This window comes from Equus caballus, chromosome 19 (assembly GCF_041296265.1).
Source record: "Equus caballus isolate H_3958 breed thoroughbred chromosome 19, TB-T2T, whole genome shotgun sequence".
Taxonomy (NCBI): Eukaryota; Metazoa; Chordata; class Mammalia; order Perissodactyla; family Equidae; genus Equus; species Equus caballus.
The window spans coordinates 67,066,624-67,089,348 of record NC_091702.1 but is presented as its reverse complement, the minus strand read 5'-3'; the positions used below and the strand labels follow the sequence as shown (position 1 = coordinate 67,089,348).

The following is a 22,725-nucleotide window of genomic DNA, read 5'->3' as shown; positions in this document are numbered from 1 at the left end:
ACTTGAATAATTTGAAATGGGCTGATTATTTCAATCACGATGGCATATTGCATTGATTACTTGGTGACCAACATGCTATTAATTGCTTGGATTGCCCAAAGATAACCCATCTTTTGTACAAATGAGCAATAATTATCTGATTGAACTAATCTAGACCAGGATATTATCCAAAATAATAAAATATAATTAATTCTACATTCAAATCTAAGTCTTGCCCCAAGAGATATGCTATGGGACTTTAAGGAATTATTTTGTGGATCAACCACATTTTCAGCTCCAGCCTTTGTCTTTTCTTTTATTAGAATTAGAATTCATGTTATCTTCATTAGCGGAATTGAGGCCTTAGAGGTCATTTTCACAAAAGTTTCTCTTTCTCTTCTGTTTACCTGATCTGCATATTTATTTAAAAACATTTAATTTAAACATGACCTCACTCAACCTAATTAACAAAACATAATTAACAATTAGATACAACCCAATTAACAAGACATGTTTTAAGTTATTTTTGGGTGGTGTGATTGCCCTAAAAATGTATTTGCTGTGTAGGTTTGTGTTTATGACACTTCTTTAAAGTGCAAAGCACTTGGAACACCTACAGTAATGCTCTGCGAAGAGGTCAGAGAAGAATTGGATGCGGGTGCAAGCTCTTCCTTTCTTAGGATGCCTTGTTCACTTAGCTGGTCTTCTTGGAAATATTAGAAACTGTGTGTCAGTTTTAAAGGGCATAAGCTTGTGTATCAAACTTCAGAAAATCTTATTACTTCGCAATAGATTTAGAAATAGTTGCTAATGACATTATAACTTTATCTACTTTTGATTGCCTAGGGCAAGGAGTCATCAGCTAGCAAGCAGCACAAATTTGTAGAAAGCCTTTGAAGCACACTTGCAGAAAATAAGTCTCTATAATGAATTGTATTGATCTTAGGATTAAAAGTAATATCTCATCCTTCGAATGACCTAACTGATAATAAAATATAGTTCAATGTTTCCTACAACAAGCTAAATATCAATATATTCAAAAGAAAACTACTGTAATTCTTCTGAGTGGCTGAAATCTATCTTGCACACTTGATCCCATCATTGACCAAAAAGCATTATGATCCATCAGTGGATTGAAATGGAAGAACAACTGACAATGTTGAGCTTTATCTGAAGCCCCGGGTTCCTGGAAAGTAGCAAGAATCGAAAAATCCCCCCCCACTGTTTGTCTTCCGAGAAATGACCACCTTGCTCTTGTGTGTTCTGAGGTAAGACCCACCTCTGCCCTTCCTCAGGAAACAGGACTCCTGTTTGCCTCTTTGGATTTCTTGGCCCCCTTCTTTTACTTTGAGACGTTCTCATTAACGAATGTCCTTCCTATTGCAGTAGCCTGATAGAATCATCTCCTTGATTGTCCAGTGCATTTTGTCTGTCACAGTTTCTTTACAAGAAAAAAAAAATGTTCAAGATCTTTGTTAATCCAGGGAAGTCAAATTGCAGTTGGAAAGTGATATGACTTTGAAATGAAGCAGGATTTTACGATCTGATCAAGTGGTTGAAAGCAATGTTTACAAGAAAGGAGTAGGTGGCTCCGTTCCACAAATGAGGTAGTTGGAGGGGAGCACTGACGGCTTTCCTGAGGCCCTGCCAGGAAAAACAGCAGCACCAGGTACAGAACTGTAGTTAATCGTAGCTGAAACAGCAATTTCCTTACCTCTGCTCTGTGGCTTCTCTGAGGGTGTTATTTAATCTCATTGGAATTTTGACCTTAATAATGATTATAGAATTAGATATAATTCCTTTCCTCATTAGTCTCCACGTTAATAAAAAGTGTGTATATGTGTGGGTGTGTTTGTGATTTGAACTGGCTTATGAGTGGCACAGTTCAAAATGATAGACCTTACTCATGAAAACTAACTCACCTGCAAGGATTAAGACGATGTAGCCATAAATTATGATTTTGTAGCAACTCATGCAAATATTTGCAATCTCAGTTACTCTCCTACTTACAAAGAAGGCTTGTAGTGGCGATAACAGTTATGAGAGGAAGCAGGGTTTCAGTAAACAGGACGGCTTTAATGTAAGCATTTTATACAATGCTAAAACTTCTTTTATATGAAGCGTATGCCAGTGTATGCATACCCATCTATGAATGTCTGGGGAAAAAATAAACTAAAAATAAAATAATTTCTTCACTTGCAGTATTTCTACCCCAGAGCTTCTGGACAGACAGGTGAGTGAATCTGACTCTAACATGGCAGATTCTAGTGGCAAACAGGAATTCTTATAAGGGAATAAACGCTGAAATTTGGATATGTCTAGAAATTTCATTTGTTTCAAAGATGATTTTGCTTCTAAATGTTCTTTATATTGCTAATGGCAACCTATTATAGCAGCCCACAAGAGGAAATGAAGCAGCTATCCCACAAGAGATGGGTTAAAGTGTGGTGCACATTCAGTGGCCTGCTCTGCAGCATACAAAAATTAGTTTGCAGGAAAAAATGGCATAGGAAGTTGTTTATGAAAAAAAAATTAAAAAATTGAAAAAGAAAAGTTGTTTATGATCCAGAGAAGAAAACCTGGCTACAAATAGCATAATTTACGCACATTCCCGAATAGAATGTAAGTTCAGTAAGTCAGAGTGTCCACCCTTTGTTACCGTATCCTAGTGCACTGTTTGGTATGCTAGTGTTTAAATTAACAAGTGAAAGTATACACAAAGTAATCACCTTAGTAAAATATATGTTATGCATAGAAAAACTAAAAATATACATTAAAATGTTAACTGTTTAATTCTGAGGAGATTATACATTTTTTTGCCAATTGGTATTTTTAATTTTTATAATGAGATTGTATTTCTTTTGCAAGTAGAACAAAAACAGTAAAATTAAGTTAAAAATATATTTTTTTCATTGGTTTTCCAGAGCAGTCCCCATAAAACAGCCTGTTTCTATATTTAGGCAGTTCACAGAGCTGGCTGGCTTTTTCTTAATCTTGGAAAGCAGCTTATTTTCTCAAATCCTTGCATTTTATCCAAGCTTATCCCTCAGTGAACAATCATGCACAGTCTGTTTCAGATTGTGATCAGTAAATGAAGCGAAAATAAAAATGAGGTAACTATTATATACTGTCTGTCACTCATATATTTCCCAGGTCACTGTGATTTCATTGTTCTTGAAATAAGAACCGAACCAGAAAACTTGTTGCTCACTGGAAGAAGGGAAGCTCGCAGAAACAGCTCTGTCTTCACAGTCTTCACAAGCCACTGATCTGAGAAGAAGAAAATTGGCTAAAATCCTTGGAGCTCATTCTGAATGCTCTAATAATTCTCTTGAGCAGTAAACATGTTTTAGACATTTATTGCTGAAAAATGGAGTGACCATGTTTCTAGACATTAACACAAGTTATGTTTGATTGGCCAAGAATTGTGCATGAATGCTGCTCAAGAGGAATGCCGAGTATATGTGTAGTGTGACAGAGACCCATCACTCTAACCAAGATCGCCAAAGGTATTCAGTGATGCGTTTAATTTAAAATTGTGAAGTGAATATGCCCAGGGGCAGCATTAGACATTCTGAATATTATTGGTCAAAGTAAAAGAAAAACAGCAATGTCTGAAGAACCAGAGAACTGGAAGAAGGGAACAGTGTAGATTTTTCTGTTCATTTGTAGATTTGTCCATTTTTTTTTTTTTGGTTATATCAATTAGACACAGAGTATGTCAGAATCAGAAGTGTTAATCCAGCTGTAGTACTCTGGTTAAATAATAGCTACAAATTCCCAAAGAACCACTTAGGATATTAATTTGTTCTGTATTTTGAAAATATAATTCCACAAAAATACTATCCCTCTGAAGTCATATTAAGCAAATAGTTCTAAAATTTATTTATGGTTTATCTATAATTAAATGGAAAAAGACTTTAAGTAAATTATATTAGCTCAATTTTGGACAGTTTCCTGGAAAAACATAATCCTTGGAAAGTTTTGAAAGAACTGGAAAAGTTGTTTAAGACAATACAATGAAGTATTCTAGAATTAGCCTGCCCATGAGAGAAGTCATGATAGAGAAAGAATTTGCCTTTAAATCTTTTTCACCAAAGAGGAAAATAAGTTTCTAGAACCCTATGTCATTGACAGCAAAGAACCAAACCAATGTTATTGGTAAACATGCAGGAAGTTATTTGTCTCTTCACCTGGCATGACATAATTCAAATCATTTTGGTTTACTTTATGGTGAAATAAATGGCAATACACTGAAAGTAATATACTGTTTAATTTATTTTTCTTAATCCAATCCCAGAAATCAAAATAGGACGGGAAATATTTCATACTTCCTACCAAGGGCTTATCTCTAAATGAAATGTTTTTCACAAAACACTCAACAAAAAAGCATGCACACTGCCAGTCTACCAAAGGAATGCTGATCATTGGAGGTTTTTCTACTTAACAAACATTTATTTAATACTCACGTGACCTGATTTCCTTGGTTCAACCAAAGTTACTAAAGATTACTATGGGAAACGTAAATTTCACTCAATTTTTCACTCAAGACCATGTCTGGAAGCATCTTCAGTTGTATATAAATTTAGCGTCCACGTCCCTTTGTGGATGTTCTTTTCCTTCTTTTGGGATTCCCTTTTCGGCACAGTGTACACAGCTCCATTTTAACATCCATTACATTTATTATTTATTATGACTACCAGTTCACCGTTCCTGCTAGGCTATGCACTCACTGATGGCAGGAATGTCATTCCGTATTTGTTTCTTAGTACATAATGCCTAATAAAGTGCCTGGCACACGTAGGAGGTCAAGAAACATTTGGTAAATAAAGTAACTAATTAATTAAATACTCCCAAGAAGCTATGAAAGCTATACCTCAACTACAAAATACAAGATGCTATTATTGAAGATTGGTATATTAATTTAACATTAGGATGGGAAGACTGAGTGAAGTTTAGATTTTTTTGTCCCCTTTGGACTCAATAATATATGGAACTTAATAGTGAAATAAGATAAAAGACTCGACTGGAGATGGGAGAGGAAGGCTCCTCGTGGGGATCTCAGCGCGTGTGTCCGTGGTGCCACCTCAGCGCCGATGTTCTTCCCCAGGAGGATTCAGCTCTGTTGGGAATCTGGGAGTTGGCTAGCATGGAGGAACGAAGTCCCCTTGAATTACTGTCATAGTCCAGCTTTACTCCTTAGTTAAATACAGAAAATTTACCTTTCGAAAGCAAGGAGGGCCCAGATGAAGTAGTTACAAAGCCCTTCCCTATGGGAACTGTTTTCCATAGTGTGTATGCTCGTGACTCTTATTTGTGGAGGCAGATTCTTCCAGGGCCTTAAACTCTTTCCAAATGGAAATCGACTGAAAGTCAACTTCAAGTCTTCTTAGGTCAGGAGAGGTGACTGGCCGACGTGCAGTTTAGTCTAGTACCATCCAATTTATAGTCAAGAGCTGTTTGTTGTTGTTGTTTTTAACATAATCTGACTCCAAAACAAGTTGTGTACATGGGGAGTTCCTCTTCACACATATATACCCCAGTAAAACAAATTAAATATAATATACACAATGGGAAATAAAATCCTGGCATAGGTATCAATGACATGGTTGTTCTCCAGAATGGCTTTACCAACGTCCCCCCCGAGGGATTTTCTTCTCTTTGTGTGAGATGAATCTGCGCTGGGGCTGCCTGTGCATCTTCCTGGCACAGAGTCCTCTTCTGAGTGTAGAGAAAAGGAAGTCTGGTCCACGTCAGTCTCACTGTCCTGGTAACAACCATCGAAGGCCATGGCTTGAACTGCATCAATATTGTACATTCCGGAAACCTAAAGAAAAGATTCTTGTTAGTAAGTCATGAATATGGTTTTATGAGCAGAAATTACAGTAAAAATCGAAACAATCATATTTTAAAAATAGATAATTTCAATAAGTGCTAAGAATGTTTTGCTTAAAGAACAGAAATCTGGTTTTGCTTCTGGTATCTGACTAAACATCATCTTAATAATATATGGAAAACATTATCTTTAGAGATCTGTTTTTAACACAGATTTAGTGAGGTTTGTAATCATTTCCATAGAGATATTTGAGTATTATACAAATAAGTGTTACACAATGGTATTGTCAATGTTTCTCATTTAATCCTGGCCTGATGGACTGTCGCACTCAGTGTGTGTTTCCCCAGAGGGAACACTATTGTGGGTTTTCCCTTGTGTTTCTGAGCAGTATGAATTGTTTGCCATAAGTCTGTGAGTTGAGATTGAATATGATTTATCAGAAGAGCAATATAAACCAGTTGGATTTGTTTTTCAACATACTTTTCCTCTTTAGAGAAAACGTAGCAGTATGCCAGTCACTGTGTTTTTGTCCAAGAACAGAACAATATCATCTGGTGACCCATTTATGCATAAATCTGGGGTGGGGGTACGGAATGATTTTAGCTGCTCTTCTAGAATGCAAATTGCCAAGCCTTCTCATTTTTGCTGAAAACACAGCCCGATCAAACAACTTGAATTTGGCTTATTTTTTGGAAAGAGTGAATTTCGGTGCTTTCCGGCTCCAGTGCCAGATTGAGCCTGAAGTCCGTTCTCCTCTAAGGTTTTAGTCGGAGGGAGGCTGCGGTTCTCACTGGTCCAGAGCCGTGTCTAGGAAGCGGCTGTTACTGGGTGCTTTCTCAGAGCACAAAATCACTTCTTGATCTATAGGGAAGTTAAAAACGAACAAATAGGGACAGGCCACTACTGGGTGAATTTATTCAGAATTCAGAAGACGTGGAGACTATTTTGTGTGGTTAGTAAACTACCCAGAGACCCACACTGAGCTATGTTGTCCCTTTTCATTTTAATTGTAGAAACTTTCCATAATAAAATGAAAATGGACAAAATAAACATGAAATAAATCAAGACGGTAACTAACCTCAGATAGCCAATAATAACATGAATAATACATTCATCTCTGGATCCGAGGGTATAACTAGGGACAGTGGCTCACTAGCCACCCAGAACGCTGCTGCGTCATCACACTGGACATCCACTTTTTTATCCTGATGAAAATGTCTTTAATGTCTTAAAGAAGACGTAATCTTCTTTGAAAAGCAAGGGTGCCATTTTCTTTATCCATGATGATACTTGAGAACTATCTATATGGTTGATCAAATCTTGCAATACACAATTTTACTAGTAGGCTTCTGATTTCCACAAGTTTATAAGTTGGTTGTTTCAATAGAAACAGTTTTAGAACTGGTCTTCAGTTTTTCACTCCAGCCTACAAGTAAGCACATAGCTGAGGCATGTTATATCTCAAATACAGATTTGACTGTTTTGGACTGAGTTCTAAGTCCTGGAATTGGGAAAATATTTGGGTGAAATGATAGGAAAGAAAATAGCCTCCTTTCTCCTTTCTGGGCAAAGGCCACCACCAGGGACACTTTTTCCGAGGCCCTGCTGTTCTCTCAGCTCTTGGTGTCTGCCGGGTGGTTGGGACATGTCTGACGGTAGGAAATGAGCTTTGCCTGACTCCCTGGTTTCACAGGGAGGAACCTAACATTCCTGGCCTTTCTCACTGTCCCCAACCACAACACCTTAGGGGTTTGGAGGAGGAACTGGCATGTGTGACTCAGTCCCTTTTGAGTCCTCCCTTTGAGCTCTGCACTGGAGTCCAGGTTTGTTCTCTGAAATAAGGTAAAAGGAGACTGTCCTTCCAGAGAGGGTCCCAATTGTCTAGCTTCACCAGTGACCAAGAAAGTAAGTACATTTAATTCAGTGATGAAGTGTCAGCCCTCCTGCTCACAGATCTAAGCCACTTTCTCCAAATGGCTTTACCAATAACAAAAGTGACACCATCATATCCATCTGTCTGGCTCTCATCTCTCTCTCTCAAACTGGTTTCCCAACTCAGGTATAGAGGAGAGAGGTACCATTGATTAGCCCCAAACCCACAGACATATCTTTACACCTGCCCCTCACCAGGGCATCCAGTCCCTTTAAAGAGCTCTCATCTTGGACAGCCTGTTCCCACTATCCCTGTGAAAACTCCTGTCCCTTCCGAGCTGATGCTCTGGGTACTAATCACAATAAGAACATAACCTTTGTGTAAGTACTTTATAGTGTGCAAAGTTTCAGACTTATTTATTATATCACTTGATCTGCACAACAGCCGTGTGAGGTAAATAGGGAAGAAATCCCACCATTTTGCAAATGCGGAACGAGGTTTAGGAGAATTAGCCTGGAACACACAGCGAGGAAGTGGCGGCCTGAGGTTTGGCATCACCCCTTCTGACTCCGAATCCTGTGCTCTTTCATTTTGTCCCACAACTCCACGAATCGCAGGTAGAACGTTTCTTCGACATAATTGTAGCTTTGGAGGAGAATGCCTAGAATGGTGGTTTCCAGAGGCTGGGCGAGGGGGAAACGGGAGTTGTTTAATGTGTGCAGAGTTTCAGTTTTGCAAGAGGAAAAAGTTCTGGAGATTGGTTGCACAGTAATGTGAATATACTTAATGGTGCTGAACCGGACACTTGAAAACAGCTAAGACCGTAAGTTTTATGTTATATGTGTTTCACCACAACTACAACAAAAAATAATTTTAAAAATGAATGATGATTGATAACTCCAAAGAATCTCTTCTTAGAGATACACAGAAGACTGTACAATCCCAGTGAATGAAGAAAGAATTGAGATCTGGCGAGCAGGTGTGTAGCGTGGCAGGTGGGGGCAGGAGACATCGAGACTTTGAAGTCAAAGCACTAGGTGGAGGTGGGCCAAAATTATTTCAGAGCCTCTTTCTTAGGTTAACCATTCCACACATAAAAAATGAAACAAAACAAGAACACCAAAATTCTTTCCCTTGTCACACGTTTTTCTCTGTCACCTTTCACTCACAGATTGTCTAGATCTCTGCTGTTCACAGTGTGGGCAGGGGATCGGCAGCATCTGGGGCTTGTTAGCAATGCAGACTCTCGGGTCCCACCCAGATCTGCGGAAAGGAAATCTTAACAAATCCAGGCGATGCACACACACCTTTGCTGCATGCTTGTCTAAAAGCTCCACCTGCATGGCAGTTACTGGGGCTATGTATGTGACAGGGGCACATACTCACATGCTGCCAACCAAACAAATTTAAGTGTCTGCAATAAAGCAAAATCAGATCCTATTTCAGCCTTCACTCAAGGACGTGAAAGAGTGGAGTTCGCATTCCAGATCTGAGTTGCAGGTGCAGCTCTGTTGACTGTGAATCTTTTGGCAAATCACTTTACTTCCCTAAAACTCTGCCTCTGCATCTTAAAAATAGAGATAATAGTGTCTGCAAGGCCTACATCAGGGAGCTGATATGAGGGTTCACTGGGAGAAGAGGATATAAAAATACTCTGAAAAGGATGAAACGTTCGCACCAGAAGTACAAAAAATGTTAAGTAATATTTTGGGTGTGTATAAATGCTCATATAAGAATTTCTTAAACCAATGTGATCGTATGGCATTAAAATTGTGTGTGTGTGTGTGTGTGCATGTGTAGTCTCAAGTGTAGGCTAGCAAACGAATTAATTTGATCAGTTGGGTTTCTGAACCTCTTATGTCGGTTCTCCTAATAGTGGGGCCCTGGTGCTCCAGCCTCTGTGAAGTGGAGCAGTGGAGGTCCGTCTATCCGTATTTATTAAGCAATGTCACCAGAGACATGTGGTAACATTCAGAGCCCAGAAGGCACCTCATTCCCAGTATATATACTGTGGGGAGAAGAGCCTCCCTTTAGGCTTTACCACTGTCCCGAGTGACGAGAAGAGAAAAATCAGTCCTAGCTCTGGGTGGAGAGAAACATATCATGTATTGGTGGAGAGCACAGCCTTTGGAGCAGGAAGACCCAGAAGCAAATCCTGATTCCCCTTGAGCTGCGTGACCTTGACCATCTGCTATTTCACCTCTGTAAAACGAGGGCGGTAAAGTACCGACCTCTTGGGGTTACTTTGAAAATTAAATGACATAATGTACATTAGGTGGTTAGCACAACACCAATACGTAATAAATACTCATTAGATGTTAGCTGTCATCGTCATTGTCATCATCTACTTGAAGCAACCTCTTCTTTTCAAGGGACAGAGCCAATGGGGAGGAGCACTCTGAGAGAAACCCCTCACGCTAGACTCCTAGCAGAGTTGAATGAGGATGCTGAGAAACCAGCCAGCACAGAGCAAGAGAATAAAGTTCAATGTTAAATTGTTACCACCACGTAATCTTGCATCTTGCCAAGGCAAACAGGCTTAATCCAAGGGCCCCAGTGCTGTCAGGAGAGGGACATAGATGAGGACAATCTTTCTCACATTGCAGACGGGACCCGAGGGTCAAAGCAGGGCAGTACCTTCCCTGTCTTCTCGAATCGGTGCTGCTCCTCCACTGTGGTCAGGTAGTTCACAGCTGCGTACTCAATGACTGACAGGAACACAAAGAGGGAGCTGACCCACAGGTACACGTCCACGGCCTTCACGTAGGACACCTGGGGCATGGAGGCACTTACTCCGGAGACGATCGTGGCCATGGTCAGCACCGTGGTGATTCCTGCCATTGGAGAACAGTGATGAGCTCAGTGACGTAACCATTCAGTGCCAGGATCTGGTGCTGGATTACACCAGAGGGCACGTTTCCAGAACAATATCTGGTGATCCAAGCGGGGGAGGAATCCTGCTTGTTAACCTAGTTCACAGCTTGAGCCTAAGCAAGAAGATCTCCTTGGATTTCTCTTCCAGCCTCCTTGTCTTGCCCTCATTCCTGTTGTCCATAATGCTTCCTTCCTCCTTCTAAAGGCTTCACAGAGTCAGACAGGTCTGAGGGACTCAGTGCTTCCTGCCCTCACATGCTCCTCTTCTAACCTTCTCAGAAAGGTAAAACGGACTCAATTTTAAAATATTCTTCTAGGAAAGAAATTCCAAAACCATTTCCACTCCCCTTCCCCATCCTTTCACGACTTTTACTGTTAAGAAATTGTCTTCGTGTCAACCTTTAATCTTCCATCTGTCAGGGACTGGTCTTGAGTAGCATTAAAGAATGATATTCTCCATGTTTTTCTTTCATATGGAATACTTACAAGCCATCATTGTTGCTATTGCTTTGTGCCTTGTTACCGAAACTGCAGTTCAGCTGAGCCTGAGACTGGGCGTGCTAGGGGAGGCTCAGCTCAGTGTCTGTTTACTAAGCAAATGCCAAATGCCAGTTACTGTTTTCCCTATCGGCCTCTCCCTTCCTCCCCCGTCACTCCCGCTCCTCCCCTCCCCTCCCCCTTTCACCCCTCTTCCCTTCCTCTGGCTTCCCACTGCCATCCTCTTCTCCTTCCTTTTCCTCTTTCTTCTCTTCCTTTCCCTTCTTTATTCTCTGGCATGAGCATCAAGGGTAACGAGATCAGGGTTCTGGGGGACAATGGAGAAAGAAGTGACTCTGAGCTTTCCTTAATAAAATGCTGGTCTTGGGGGGGCTCTTCTGTGTCTACACTAATTTCTCAGAGGGAGGCTGCAAGAGCGCCACCTGGAGAGAAAGTATCATATTGTAAATATTTGAAATGTACACTGGCTGGCACGGATTTATTTCTTAACTTCCCACCAGGGAGGCGCAAATGGAATCCTTAATGATTTTTATAAGTTGTGAGGACATTTTAATGTCAGCAGACAGAGTCTGAGCAGCAGGAAGAGCAGCGTGATTTACTCCTCATAGCTCAGACGCAGAATGTGCACAGGCTTCACCAACACACGTCTGTAATAAGTCTGCAAGGGTCTCCTCTGAGGGAGGCCCGTACCAAAGACAGTCACAACTCTACAGAGCTATTCGATTTTAAATTAAGTTTTTCTGTTTGTAGTTTGTATGATCAAGACCAACACAACTTGGCAATTGGACAGTCGCTGTGGGAGAGCCGGAATCGCATCCTCCCACTGCTTTGGACTGCAGAATAAGAACCCTAATGCTGTTCCAGCTCTCCTCATTAAAGGCAGCCACCATCTCATTGAGTCCCAGGTTCCTCTACAATGTAATGTCAACAATCTGCATATCAGCCAACACTGTTTGCATTCCTTGCTACATAAATATGGAGATGTGAAATTTTTATTAACCTTACAGGTGTGTGTGTAGCTGAAGCCAAGATGATTAAATAAAACTTGCTTTCTTGTGTTGAATGTTTACCCACCACAAACCTAGGTAAATACTATTAGCCACAAGTTGCAGGAAAGAAATATGAGCTGAGAGTAATTGCTCCGAGTTTTGTCAGGAGCAGGAGTGAAACCTTTCTCTCTGAGTATAGGACCCAAGCTGTTTACATGTAAACCTGCTGCCTCTCATTCTGGGCCTGAAAAGAGAATTCCTGTTGTTTTTAAGATTATAAACCAATCTCTGTGTTTGGAGCATCTCTGAGACAAGATGCTAGGAGACTGAGTTTAGAATGATGTCAGGAAGCGTGAAGGGACTTTGTGCTTTTCAACAGGCCAAGAGGCTTGTTCTCTTCAGGATTTCACTCCTAAAACTGAATGCATCTAAACTAACATTCCTACTTAGTAGCTTACTTCATTAGTTTTAAAATTTAAAAGTGTCTTCTCTTAGTGGTTTTTCAAAGATATGGAAGATAGAACTTGATTTTTTTCAACAGACAGTAACATGGGGCTTAATGGACAAAGTAAGGGTTTAGAACAAACACAGGAGTTTACCTGCAGACAGATCCTGTCATGTGTCTTAAATCAAAGGCTGTTGGCCAATAAAAGGAAATTGCATTATCTATATTTGCCAGAGAGCAATAAACTATCAGTCATTTTCCTTAAAAGGGTGCTCACTCCAATTAATTTACTGTAGTTTTATTTTGAAATAAGAATTCTAGATTTTCCTTGTTTAAAATGAGCAATAAAAAAAAAAATAGGGGCTGGCCTGGTGGCATACGGTTAAGTTTGTGCGCTTTGTTTCGGGGGCCTGGGGTTCACAGGTTTGGATCCTGAGCGTGGACCTACACGTCTAGCCATGCTGTGGTGGAGTCCCCCATACAAAATAGAGGAGGACCAGCATAGGTGTTAGCTCAGCAACGATCTTCCTCACCAAAAAATAAAAAGAAAAACAAAATAAAACAGAGAGTGAGAAGGAGGGATTGTTGACTACAGGGAATGAAGGATGAGAAAACTGACACATAAATTCCTAGAACTCAGCATTGAGAGTCAGGAGTCTTAAGACAGCTGCATTAAACACACTCACTATGTCTTGAGCCACCCCTTTGAAATGCACTAATCTTGACAAATTGTCTTCCTTCCAAATCCACTAAGTTAACAACTCAGTAAGGGAGTTGTGAATTATGTGAAATGAACATGTAGTCAAAGGAAGGTCCTGTCTTGGGATTAGAAAATGACTTCCCACCTACTGGCATTGCTGTGCATGGTCAGGAAAGTGTGATGAGACAATAGTTAGTTTGGCCTGGGGACTCAGCTCCCCTGAGCCCCCACAGTCTCACCATATTAACACTCAGGGACATGTGTGAGGTCCTAAGAACACTTCAGTCTGGGGAGAGTTCTTCATCCTGTGTCTCATTGGTCGTCCTGTACATAATGGAGAGGCTTGTCGACCAGTGTGATGGCCCAGGGCATCACTTACAGAACCGTGGAGTCGGTTCCTGCCCTGCAGTAGCCATGTTGTGGGTGGTTCTTTTGAAGGGAGAGGTGTCTACATTCACCTTTAAATGAATAAAACATTTTCCCTGTAGGCCTGGGCAGAAAGAAAATATTAAGTGATGTATGGGAAAGGAAGATAGGCTGGATATCCCAACACTGCTCCACGACCAGAATCCAACAACCATCATCCCACAGAGGTGCGCCAGAGTCCACTACCTAGAAGTTGTGGTAACCTCTCTGATGGTTAAGTGAATTCCTCCTAAGTATTTACTTCTCCAGGTACATGGCATATCCTCCGTTAGACATTTTTCTTTGTGGGTGACTACATGCCTGCAAGCTTGAGTTGCCTTTCTCTGTCACGTGTGTTTCCTGGTAAATGATCCCACTACTAAATACATTGTACATGAATGGCACACCCCATGCAGAAGGACCAAGAGAGATGGAGGCAAGGAAAGAAGAAGGGAGGTAGAAGGGAGAGAAGAAAGCACAACACTCCCCCACCTTCCAGGAGGGTTAACACACCCTTGAGCAGCTTCAGAATAGTCTCGCTCTCTCCACACCAGAACAACAGAAAGATGGAATAGGTTTTGCAGCCCATGACACATTCCAAGTTATGATAGTTATTATCTCAATGAGAATTGCCTAATCGCAATGGATACTTCTGTGCTGATCGGCTTCTATTGTCCTTTATTTGAAACACGACAAATGTGGAAGGGTCTTAACCAGCAATGAATCATCATTGTTTTCAGTTAGTAACTGAAATACAGCTATTAAAAAACTGGTGGGCTAACCACTGGCAATTTAACAACTACTTATTGAGCACAAAATGTGTGCAGGGCACTGTGCTGGTCACTACAGGGGCAAAAATGAGGGTAATAATGATCCTTGTCCGTAAGGAACTCAAATTCTAATAGAGGAGATAGGATAAGCCACCAACGCACCCCACAGCTAAGCTCAAAACAGTGGAAGCGAGAGAGACAACGTGCCATGTGGCTCGAAGACGGGAGAGACCAGGTCTGCCTGGAGCCATCAGTAAAGGCTTCTGGCTGTTGAGAGATGGCCAACGTTTGACTGGAGGGAGGCATTCTAGGCAGAGTGAGAGCCAGAAGAAATGCATGGAGGTGAGGTAAGCAGTTAGGCACGGGGGTCTGTTTGAGAACACTGAATACGCAAATTGGTTGAAACTCAGGGCAAGTATATTGGGGCAGGGGTACGGTTGACGATTTACCAAATAAAAACACAGGACAGTCAGTTACATTTGAATTCCAGATAAACAAGAAGTTCAAGATAAACAAGGAATAATGTCTCAGTATAAGTATGCCCCATGCAGTATTGGGATAATACCTAAAGTAAAGCCTTATTTGGTGCTTATCTAAAATTAAAATATAACCAAGTGTCCTGTATTTCATCTGACAGCCCTCAGGGGACCCCTCGGAATCCAAACTGATAGCGTTTACTCCAATGGCATTCGAGGTGAGGGCACCGTGATTGCGTTTTAGGGACATTACTCTGGTGGCAGAGCTGAACCGGGGCAAGAACGGGAGGTGAAATGAGCAATTGCGAGCCCTCCTTAAGCCCAGGCTAGAGCTTTGCGCAGTAAGTAAAAGGCAGCCTCTCTCTAGAGGATGTTACCCCAAACCATGTCCCATGGAGCTGGGGCTGCATTTCTGCTCCCATCCCCCCGCCCCAGGTCTGATGTCACAAAGCCTTGCAGGATGGCCTGGGCACATAGGGGTCTATTTGGGCAGCCCAGGGGAAGGTTAACAAGGGCCCCACACTGGTCAAGGCAGAGGAATGGAGAATCCAGGATAAGCATCTCTGAGGACTTTTTATTGAGAAGGCTGACTCTCAGAGTTAGATACCTTACAGCTGCCATTCTCTGAGGGTGCTCAGTGGATCCCTTGGGGTCTCCAAGACATTTTCAAAGGGTCTGTGTAGTGAAATGAGTTTGTTAACAATACTAAGACATTATTAACCTTTTTCACTATGTTGACACTGCACTGATGGGCATAAAGCACTGGTGGGAAGAAGTGCTCTTGCCCCAGCTGGACCAGGGCAGCAGCGGCCAGCTGACCCGTGCGTGGTCCCTGTGTTCCTCAGCTCCCACACTCATCATAAAGAAAATTGGTAAAAATTAATTGTATTAAATTACAGCTCTTGAGTGTTAACGCCCTTGAAACACTGTGGTTGGTGAGGTGAGAAGGATGTGGAAAGCACTTCCGCGCCTGCAAGTACAACGCTGTCCTGAGGAAAAGTGCTCCAGCAGCTGGGTCCTGAGCTGACAGCCGGACGTTTTTAACTAGAACACCACTTTCCCTCAGAAGAACAGCTGACAGCAAACCACGGTTGTTCGACTTGGGTATTTGGCAGACATATTCTCAAAACTTGGTGAAGTAGACCTACCACTTCAAGGAAAATAAGTAATGGTATTTCTTGACAAATGATAAAATTTGAGCTTTCAAGCCCAAACTAGGTGTTGTTAAATTTGTATCCATTAGTATGAGCTTGAGAGCTTCCCAATGCTCAAACACTCTGTGATGAGATTAATGGTGATATTGATGAATGGGATTATTTAGATATTGTGTAATCAATTATGTAAACATTTGTAAGATCTGTATAACTTGGTGCATCGATATTTTCAAATGACGAATGCACGGTAAAAAGATCTAGTCAGTGTCAGATAGATCAACAGATTTTAATCAAATAGAGTAAAAAAATTCACTGGTATCATTTTAGATTCCACATTGCAACTAACCTTTAAGAAGCTGTTACTTGCTGAGGTTTGGGGCAACATCAAAGAAATCTATGCACAATTATCTGGAAAGACTATCAAAATACGACTCTTTCTCCAACTGCATATCTGAGCGATGCCAGATATTTTCCTATATTTCAACTAAAACCAAGTGCAACAGATTGAACGAAGGACCAGAGATGAGAATCCAGTTGCCTTTTATAAAGCCAGACATTAAAGGTTTGCAAAAATGGGTAAAACAGTGCCACTTTTCCTACCAAATTTTTTTGGCTTAGAAAAAAAATTACTTTTTCATGCAATATGTTATGTTAACTTGTAATGAGTTTATTATTGCTATTTTTAAGTGGATTAATACGTATTTTTAAAAATTCTGTTTTAATATCCACCCTGGCTAGTAATGATAGATGTAACCTACAAAAACAAAAGCTCTCTGAGTCCTTAATAATTTTTAAGAGCGTACGTGGGTCCTAAGACCAGAGTTTGATAACCACTGGCAGGGACTAAGGAGGGAACTGAAGGCTCAAATTGAAAGCCTCAATGGATTGGGGGCCTTAACAGAATGAGGAAAGTCCAGAGAATAAGTGGGATCTGAGTGTGGGGGGAATAGCAGTCGGCTCGGTTTGGTTTGGAACACGTCCAGTGCCTGGAGTGCCTGCAGGCGAAATCCAGCAGCAGCTGGGAACACCATCGGGACTTGAGACCAAGATTTGAGATAAGGGCACAGATTTGGGATTTACTTTCATAGGGACAGTCATTGGAAGCAAGGAGCTTGTTCCAGTTGTTGAGAGAAACAAAACTGAGCAAAGCTTTGGGAGGGAATTACCCAGACTTAAGGAGCAAAAGGAAGAAGTAAAAAGTGGGAAAGAGAAATGAAAGAAAAGTCTAAAGGAAGAGAAAAACCAGACTAGTGCAGAGCAATGAAGATGAATTTATTGTTTGATTGGTTTTATCAAACCCTGTGGGCCAGGCATCAGCCTAGGCAGTTGACATGCATGCTCCCATTTCATGCTCACAGCCACCTCAGGAGGTAAAGATGAGGCTGGGCCCTTGACCACTGCACTGCTCCTGGATTTGGAGAGGATGCTTAATAATGTCCAAGCTTCAGAGGAAGTGAAGGAGGGGAACAACTGAGAAAAGACAAGTGGGACAGACAGATGGATAGTCAGAGGGGCCCTCTGGAGAATCAGGTAGACAGCATTTGGGAAGAGCCAGAAAAGCAGAGGGCAAAGCATCTTTGAAAGAACTGGAGGGTGGTAGGAAGCTGTGTTATAGGAATACTGCAGGTCTCTTTACTAAAAAGGGGCAGAGGGGCCAGCCCTGTGGCCCAGTGGTTAAGTTTGCACACTCTGCTTCAGCACCTGGGGTTTGCCAGGTTTGGATCCTGGGCTCAGACCTACACACGGCCCGTCAAGCTGTGCTGCAGCAGCATCCCACACAGAAGAACTAGTATGACCTACAGCTAGGATATACAACTATGTACTGAGGTTTTGGGGAGGAAAAAAAAAGAGGAAGATTGGCAACAGATGTTAGCTCAGGGCCAATCTTACTCACACACACACACAAAAACCCAAAAAGGGCAGCACATCTTTAAAAAAATAAAATAAAAACAATAAAAAGGAGGGGAGAGGGACACTTCTGGTTTGTCTATTTTATATAAATCTGGATAGTGATTTCCTAACCCAGAGGGATCAGATGTAGATGCAAGAAGCACATAATTTCAGGGGCAACTTCAATGCATTTCAGTGTTCTGCATTCATCCCACCTGCCCTGGAACCAGCTTTCACTGCTGTCATTTTCAAAGTGTAAGAGCTGAGCAGTCAGCTTCGGGAGTCCTACTGAAAATCATGTTCATAAACCTTTAGAGACAGAATGTCTTTCTCATCCTGTCTCGAGAGCTGGAAACGTGTCGTTGCTGTCCCATCCGGGTCGACGCTGCCCCATGGCCTCACTGAGGTCAGCCCAAGGCTGCTCTGACACAAAGGAACAGCCACAATAATTTAATTACTAATTCAGATGGTATTTTTTCCCTTGAAGATACTCAAGCCTCAAATGCTTTTAGATTGAAGCTTTTAATAGGGGAAGGGGGGCGAGGAATTATTAATATTAATGACAAATTATGTCTTTCAAATGATTTTTTGAAGTATGCATACAATTTGTGAACATTAACTTAGAAATCACCCTTTCTGGAATGAATTGGGTGATAATTATAATGATTGTGAACCACTTAAAACAATCTTCTCTCTGGATAGAGAGTTACAGGTGAAAGAGCATCAGCCAAAATGAGGGAGTTCTGCCCTGTACCAGCCCAGAGGGCAAGTGAGGTTGACTCCTGAGTCCTCGTCAAGTAGCATGTTATCTAAACGCCTGGCTTGGCCCCTTCCACTCTGCAAGGACTCAATAACTGCTGAGTGGGTCTGAAATGGTTCCCACAAACCGGTATGTATGACAGTGGCGTATAACATGCTAGGTGAAGTAGATAATCACACTGGTGTGGTGACTGAATGAGGCTGGCAATGTCTCCCCACTTGAAATCTCTTGCCAACTAAAATGCCACAATACCTAAAATTCCACTGCGGTTGATTCCAATTTTGGAGTTTAGGTTAAAGCTCCTATTTCTAATTAGCACTAATGTTTCCAAATTCAAGCATCCCACACTAAAGTAATTTATTAAGATACAGACAGGATAGCGTGAATTAGCTTGAAGGTTCTTTCTTCTAGGATGCAAAGGTTTGTGATGCAAAATGAAATGGACCTGGGCAAGGGAAGCGGAGTTTCCGCAAAAGGGAGAAGAGACGGATTCGTAAGGTGAGGCTGTTCACGCTTCATAATTTCATCCTCCCTCCTTATTATCACCCAGGCGTTGGTCAGTCAGTGTGGCCTTCATACCTAAGCTCTGGGGTCCCGAGGCAAAAGTGCAATTGTAATTTGCCCTGGAGGCTGTCAAGATGCGAACCGTGACCTGAGTGCACATCTCCGAGCATCCCCACTAAACCATCATTCTCTTTTCCTCTCCACTTATCACCTTCTTATTTACCTTCCGCCACGACCTGTCTCCTTATTAGCATTTCACAAAGGCGTGGGAAGACTTACCCAGGGAAACTCTCGCAGGAACAGCTCTTCGGTCAATCCAAAATGACACCCACGAAAGCATTACCATCAACACAGCCGGGAAATAGGTTTGCAGCATGAAGAAGAAAATATGCCTCCTCAGCACAAAGTTGATGAAAAGCCTATTGTACCAACCTGTGAGGAAAAGCCGAAGTTTTTATTAGAACAGGCTCCTTCGTGGAAATAAGACACTCAGTGAACTGCGAGCTCCTTGGGGACGTGGACTCAACATGCTCCCCTCGCTTGCCCAGCACTAGCACAGGGCCTGGGCCTGGCGCTCCATCAGTGTTTCCTGAACTAACTTCACTGCAGGCTGCTCAGTGATGTGCGTCAGAGATCCCCCTTCCGTTTCATACCTGCTGTTCAGGAATGAATGGTAATTATATTTTGTGGGATGGCCTTTAAAGAACTTTCTCCAAAATATACTGTGTTTGCAGCATTTCTGCAAGTGGGCAAGTGTGCAAAACCTGGCTAACGACCACATGCAATAGTCAATAAACCGTTTACTAGCTATAAGGAGTGACCTGAGACATTTCCTCTAGAGGAAAAGACTCATAGTAGTTACTACATCAGTGGATCCCAGGTTGGGCTCGAGACAGGTAGGGATTCCCAGACAGGTGGAAGGAAGGCGTATTGGTAGACTGTTTTACTATTTTTATCATTTCAGGGTGTCAGGACACCATATATTTATCTGTGATAAATCTGCAAAAACATAACCAAATACAGGGACTGTAGGTTAAAAATTGTAACAAAGTCATAGGCGTTGCAAAGTTGGAGAACCCTTCTGCTAGTCTCAGTAGTAGTTTCTTAGAAGACCCGAGATGGCAAACTGATGAGACGGGTGAGGTCAACGTTCAGGCCGCCAGCCCAAGACCTAGGCCTGGCAGCCCCCGCTGACTGTTCTGTTCTCCTGTAAGTGCCTTCTCTTCCCTCCCTGCTCTGAGGTCTCTCTCACCATAAGCTGACATGCGTTCCAGGAATATCAAATAATTTCCTTACCAAGGGTAATAGAAGATACATAGTGTATTCTAAAGTCAAAACAGACATTATTTTTTAAGCTACTCATTGTCTTGTATTACTCATATCACAGCCTCGCATTTTACTGTGTGCAATTGAGAGTTTTGATTACAGCTGTAGTGGGATAACCATAACTCCCATGTTATAGATTTATATAATTATTGTGAGATTAAAAGAGACAAGGAAGAGCTGTGAAAGTACTTCATAAAGAAAGACACTGTTAATGAATGTGGTTTTAAGTCTTAAAATAAATTTAGATAATAGGGTCCTTTCTCTACTCACAATTTTCTGAACAACAATTTATTTATTTATTCATTTGGCAACCAAGCAGGACACATGCTGCACTGTCTGTGGTTCTCCGGGGAAGGGGAGCCAAGGGGCGGTACTGTGGTTGAAGCTGTGGGTCCGGAAGAGCTCCCTTTACCAACGAGGAAGGATGGCGCTGCCTGAGAGGTAAGGAGCCCTCACCTTGGATATCGTAACAAAGTGCCTGACTCCTTTTTTGACATTTGACTGCTGATAGCTCTCCAGCCCCTCCTTTGGCACTCAAGCAAAATTCAAACCATGCACTCTTTGCCGTGTGCAAGGGAACCCTCACGCCAGCCCCACACTGCCACCACCGTAAACCCTCAAGCCAGTCGCCTCTCCCTGTTCTCTCAAGCCATTTTCAGACCTGCTTGAGAGCCCGTCCTGCTCTCTCTTGAAAACCTCATTATGTGAGTAATAAGACTCTTTCTACCCTTTTGCTAAGTGTGTGGAGTCATTGTTTTTCACATCTGAAACAAATTTTGGGTGTAAGGGTCTATCCACCTCCTTCAGGTTGCCACACAGTAGAAAGAAGGTGAGTTTATGAAAGAGAGAAAAGGGCTGGAGAGTTGGAAGCCATGAAAATAGGAGAGAGGGGCAGAAATTGGGGAGTCAGTCCCAAGACAAGATTCAAGGAGGTCTTTTTTTTTTTTTTTTGAGGAAGATTAGCCCTGAGCTAACATCTGTCGTCAATCCTCCTCTTTTTGCTGAGGAAGGCTGGCCCTGAGCTAACATCCATGCCCATCATCCTCTGCTTTGTATGTGGGATGCCTAGCACAGCATGGCTTGCCAAGTGGTGCCATGTCCGCACCCGGGATCTGAACTGGCAAATCCCGGGCTGCCGAAGCAGAACATGCGAACTTAACCGCTGTGCCACCAGGCTTGCCTTCAAGAAGGTTTTTACACCTGGAGACTGTCACCTTCAATGGCCTGTTGATGCTAAGGCTCATTCTGTGTTGAAAGGATCAAGATGACCATGTTGATGAAAATGGTGAGGATGACAGCTGCTAGCTAGTATTTATTGAGCACTTCCCGCAGGGCAGACAGTTTTCCAAGTGATTTAAACATAGTAAATCATGTATCCTCACAACCGTGTGAGGTAGAGAGTATTATGAAACCAATTTAAAGATGAGGGAATTGAGGCTTAGAGAAGGAGTCAACTTGTCCAAGGTGGCATTTCCAAGTGGTAGAGCCAGTACAGGCCGTCTCTCTACAGAAATTATGCTTTCAGCCTCTGCGTTATGCTTCGATAGAGAGTAATTGTTCAGCGCATTCCTCAGGGGCGGGAGTCGTCTCTTTTTCCTTTGTAAATCTAGCACGGTGCATGAGTTCCAGGGGCACTGAAGGGGGTGTGGGGACAGCAGCCCTCACCTGCTTGTTCACACTGACGGGCAGTGGGGAAGGCAGTTCAGCTATAAAGTGGAAACTCAGCTCTACAACCATAACCGTCCTCTGGCTCCTTAAAATTTTAATTGATTGTGGATCACTATCCCATACTGCACAAACCATGTATATTTGAACCTAATTTTTTTTAGAAACCAAAATGCTATTTCTTAAAAATGTAACTACACTGGAAAGTCTAGAAGTTTTACTGCATTTCTGAGCAGTAAGTTTTTCAACTCAAGTATTTTGTCTGGCTTTAGATAGACTCTAAAACATGACCAGAAGAAGATAAAAATCAACCAGTGTTGGCCCAGCATGGTAGGGCTCAAAAGGGCCGACAAGCACAAATAAAGAGACAGCAGAGCCAATGCAATGGCTTAGGGGGGAAGCTGGAATTTGGAAGTGAAATTTAACCTCTTCTTTTTAAGAGGATAGCTGGATGTATATTAATGGATACCTGTGCTTCAAAACCTGAAGAAATGTCATTGCTACTATCATTATATATGCTGTATATGTTCTGTGCAGGAAACAATACTCTTGGATTTCTTCATATGCTTGGATACGCGTCA

General features: G+C 41.9%; 1 protein-coding gene across 6 annotated transcripts in view; it reads right to left on the bottom strand.

Annotated features, from left to right (window-relative positions):
- Positions 1 to 4,239: 4,239 nt before the first annotated feature.
- Positions 4,240 to 22,725, bottom strand: part of GABRR3 (gamma-aminobutyric acid type A receptor subunit rho3) — a 57,531-nt gene continuing 39,045 nt past the window's right edge. For all 6 annotated transcript variants that reach the window (XM_014732935.3, XM_023623961.2, XM_070242921.1 and 3 more), the window contains 3 exons: positions 19,433 to 19,585; positions 10,326 to 10,522; positions 4,240 to 5,806 (listed from right to left, as the gene is read on the bottom strand). In XM_014732935.3, the coding sequence (XP_014588421.1) occupies positions 5,504 to 5,806; positions 10,326 to 10,522; positions 19,433 to 19,585 (653 nt within the window). In that variant the 3' untranslated portion in view covers positions 4,240 to 5,503. The remainder of the gene's footprint in view (positions 5,807 to 10,325; positions 10,523 to 19,432; positions 19,586 to 22,725) is intronic.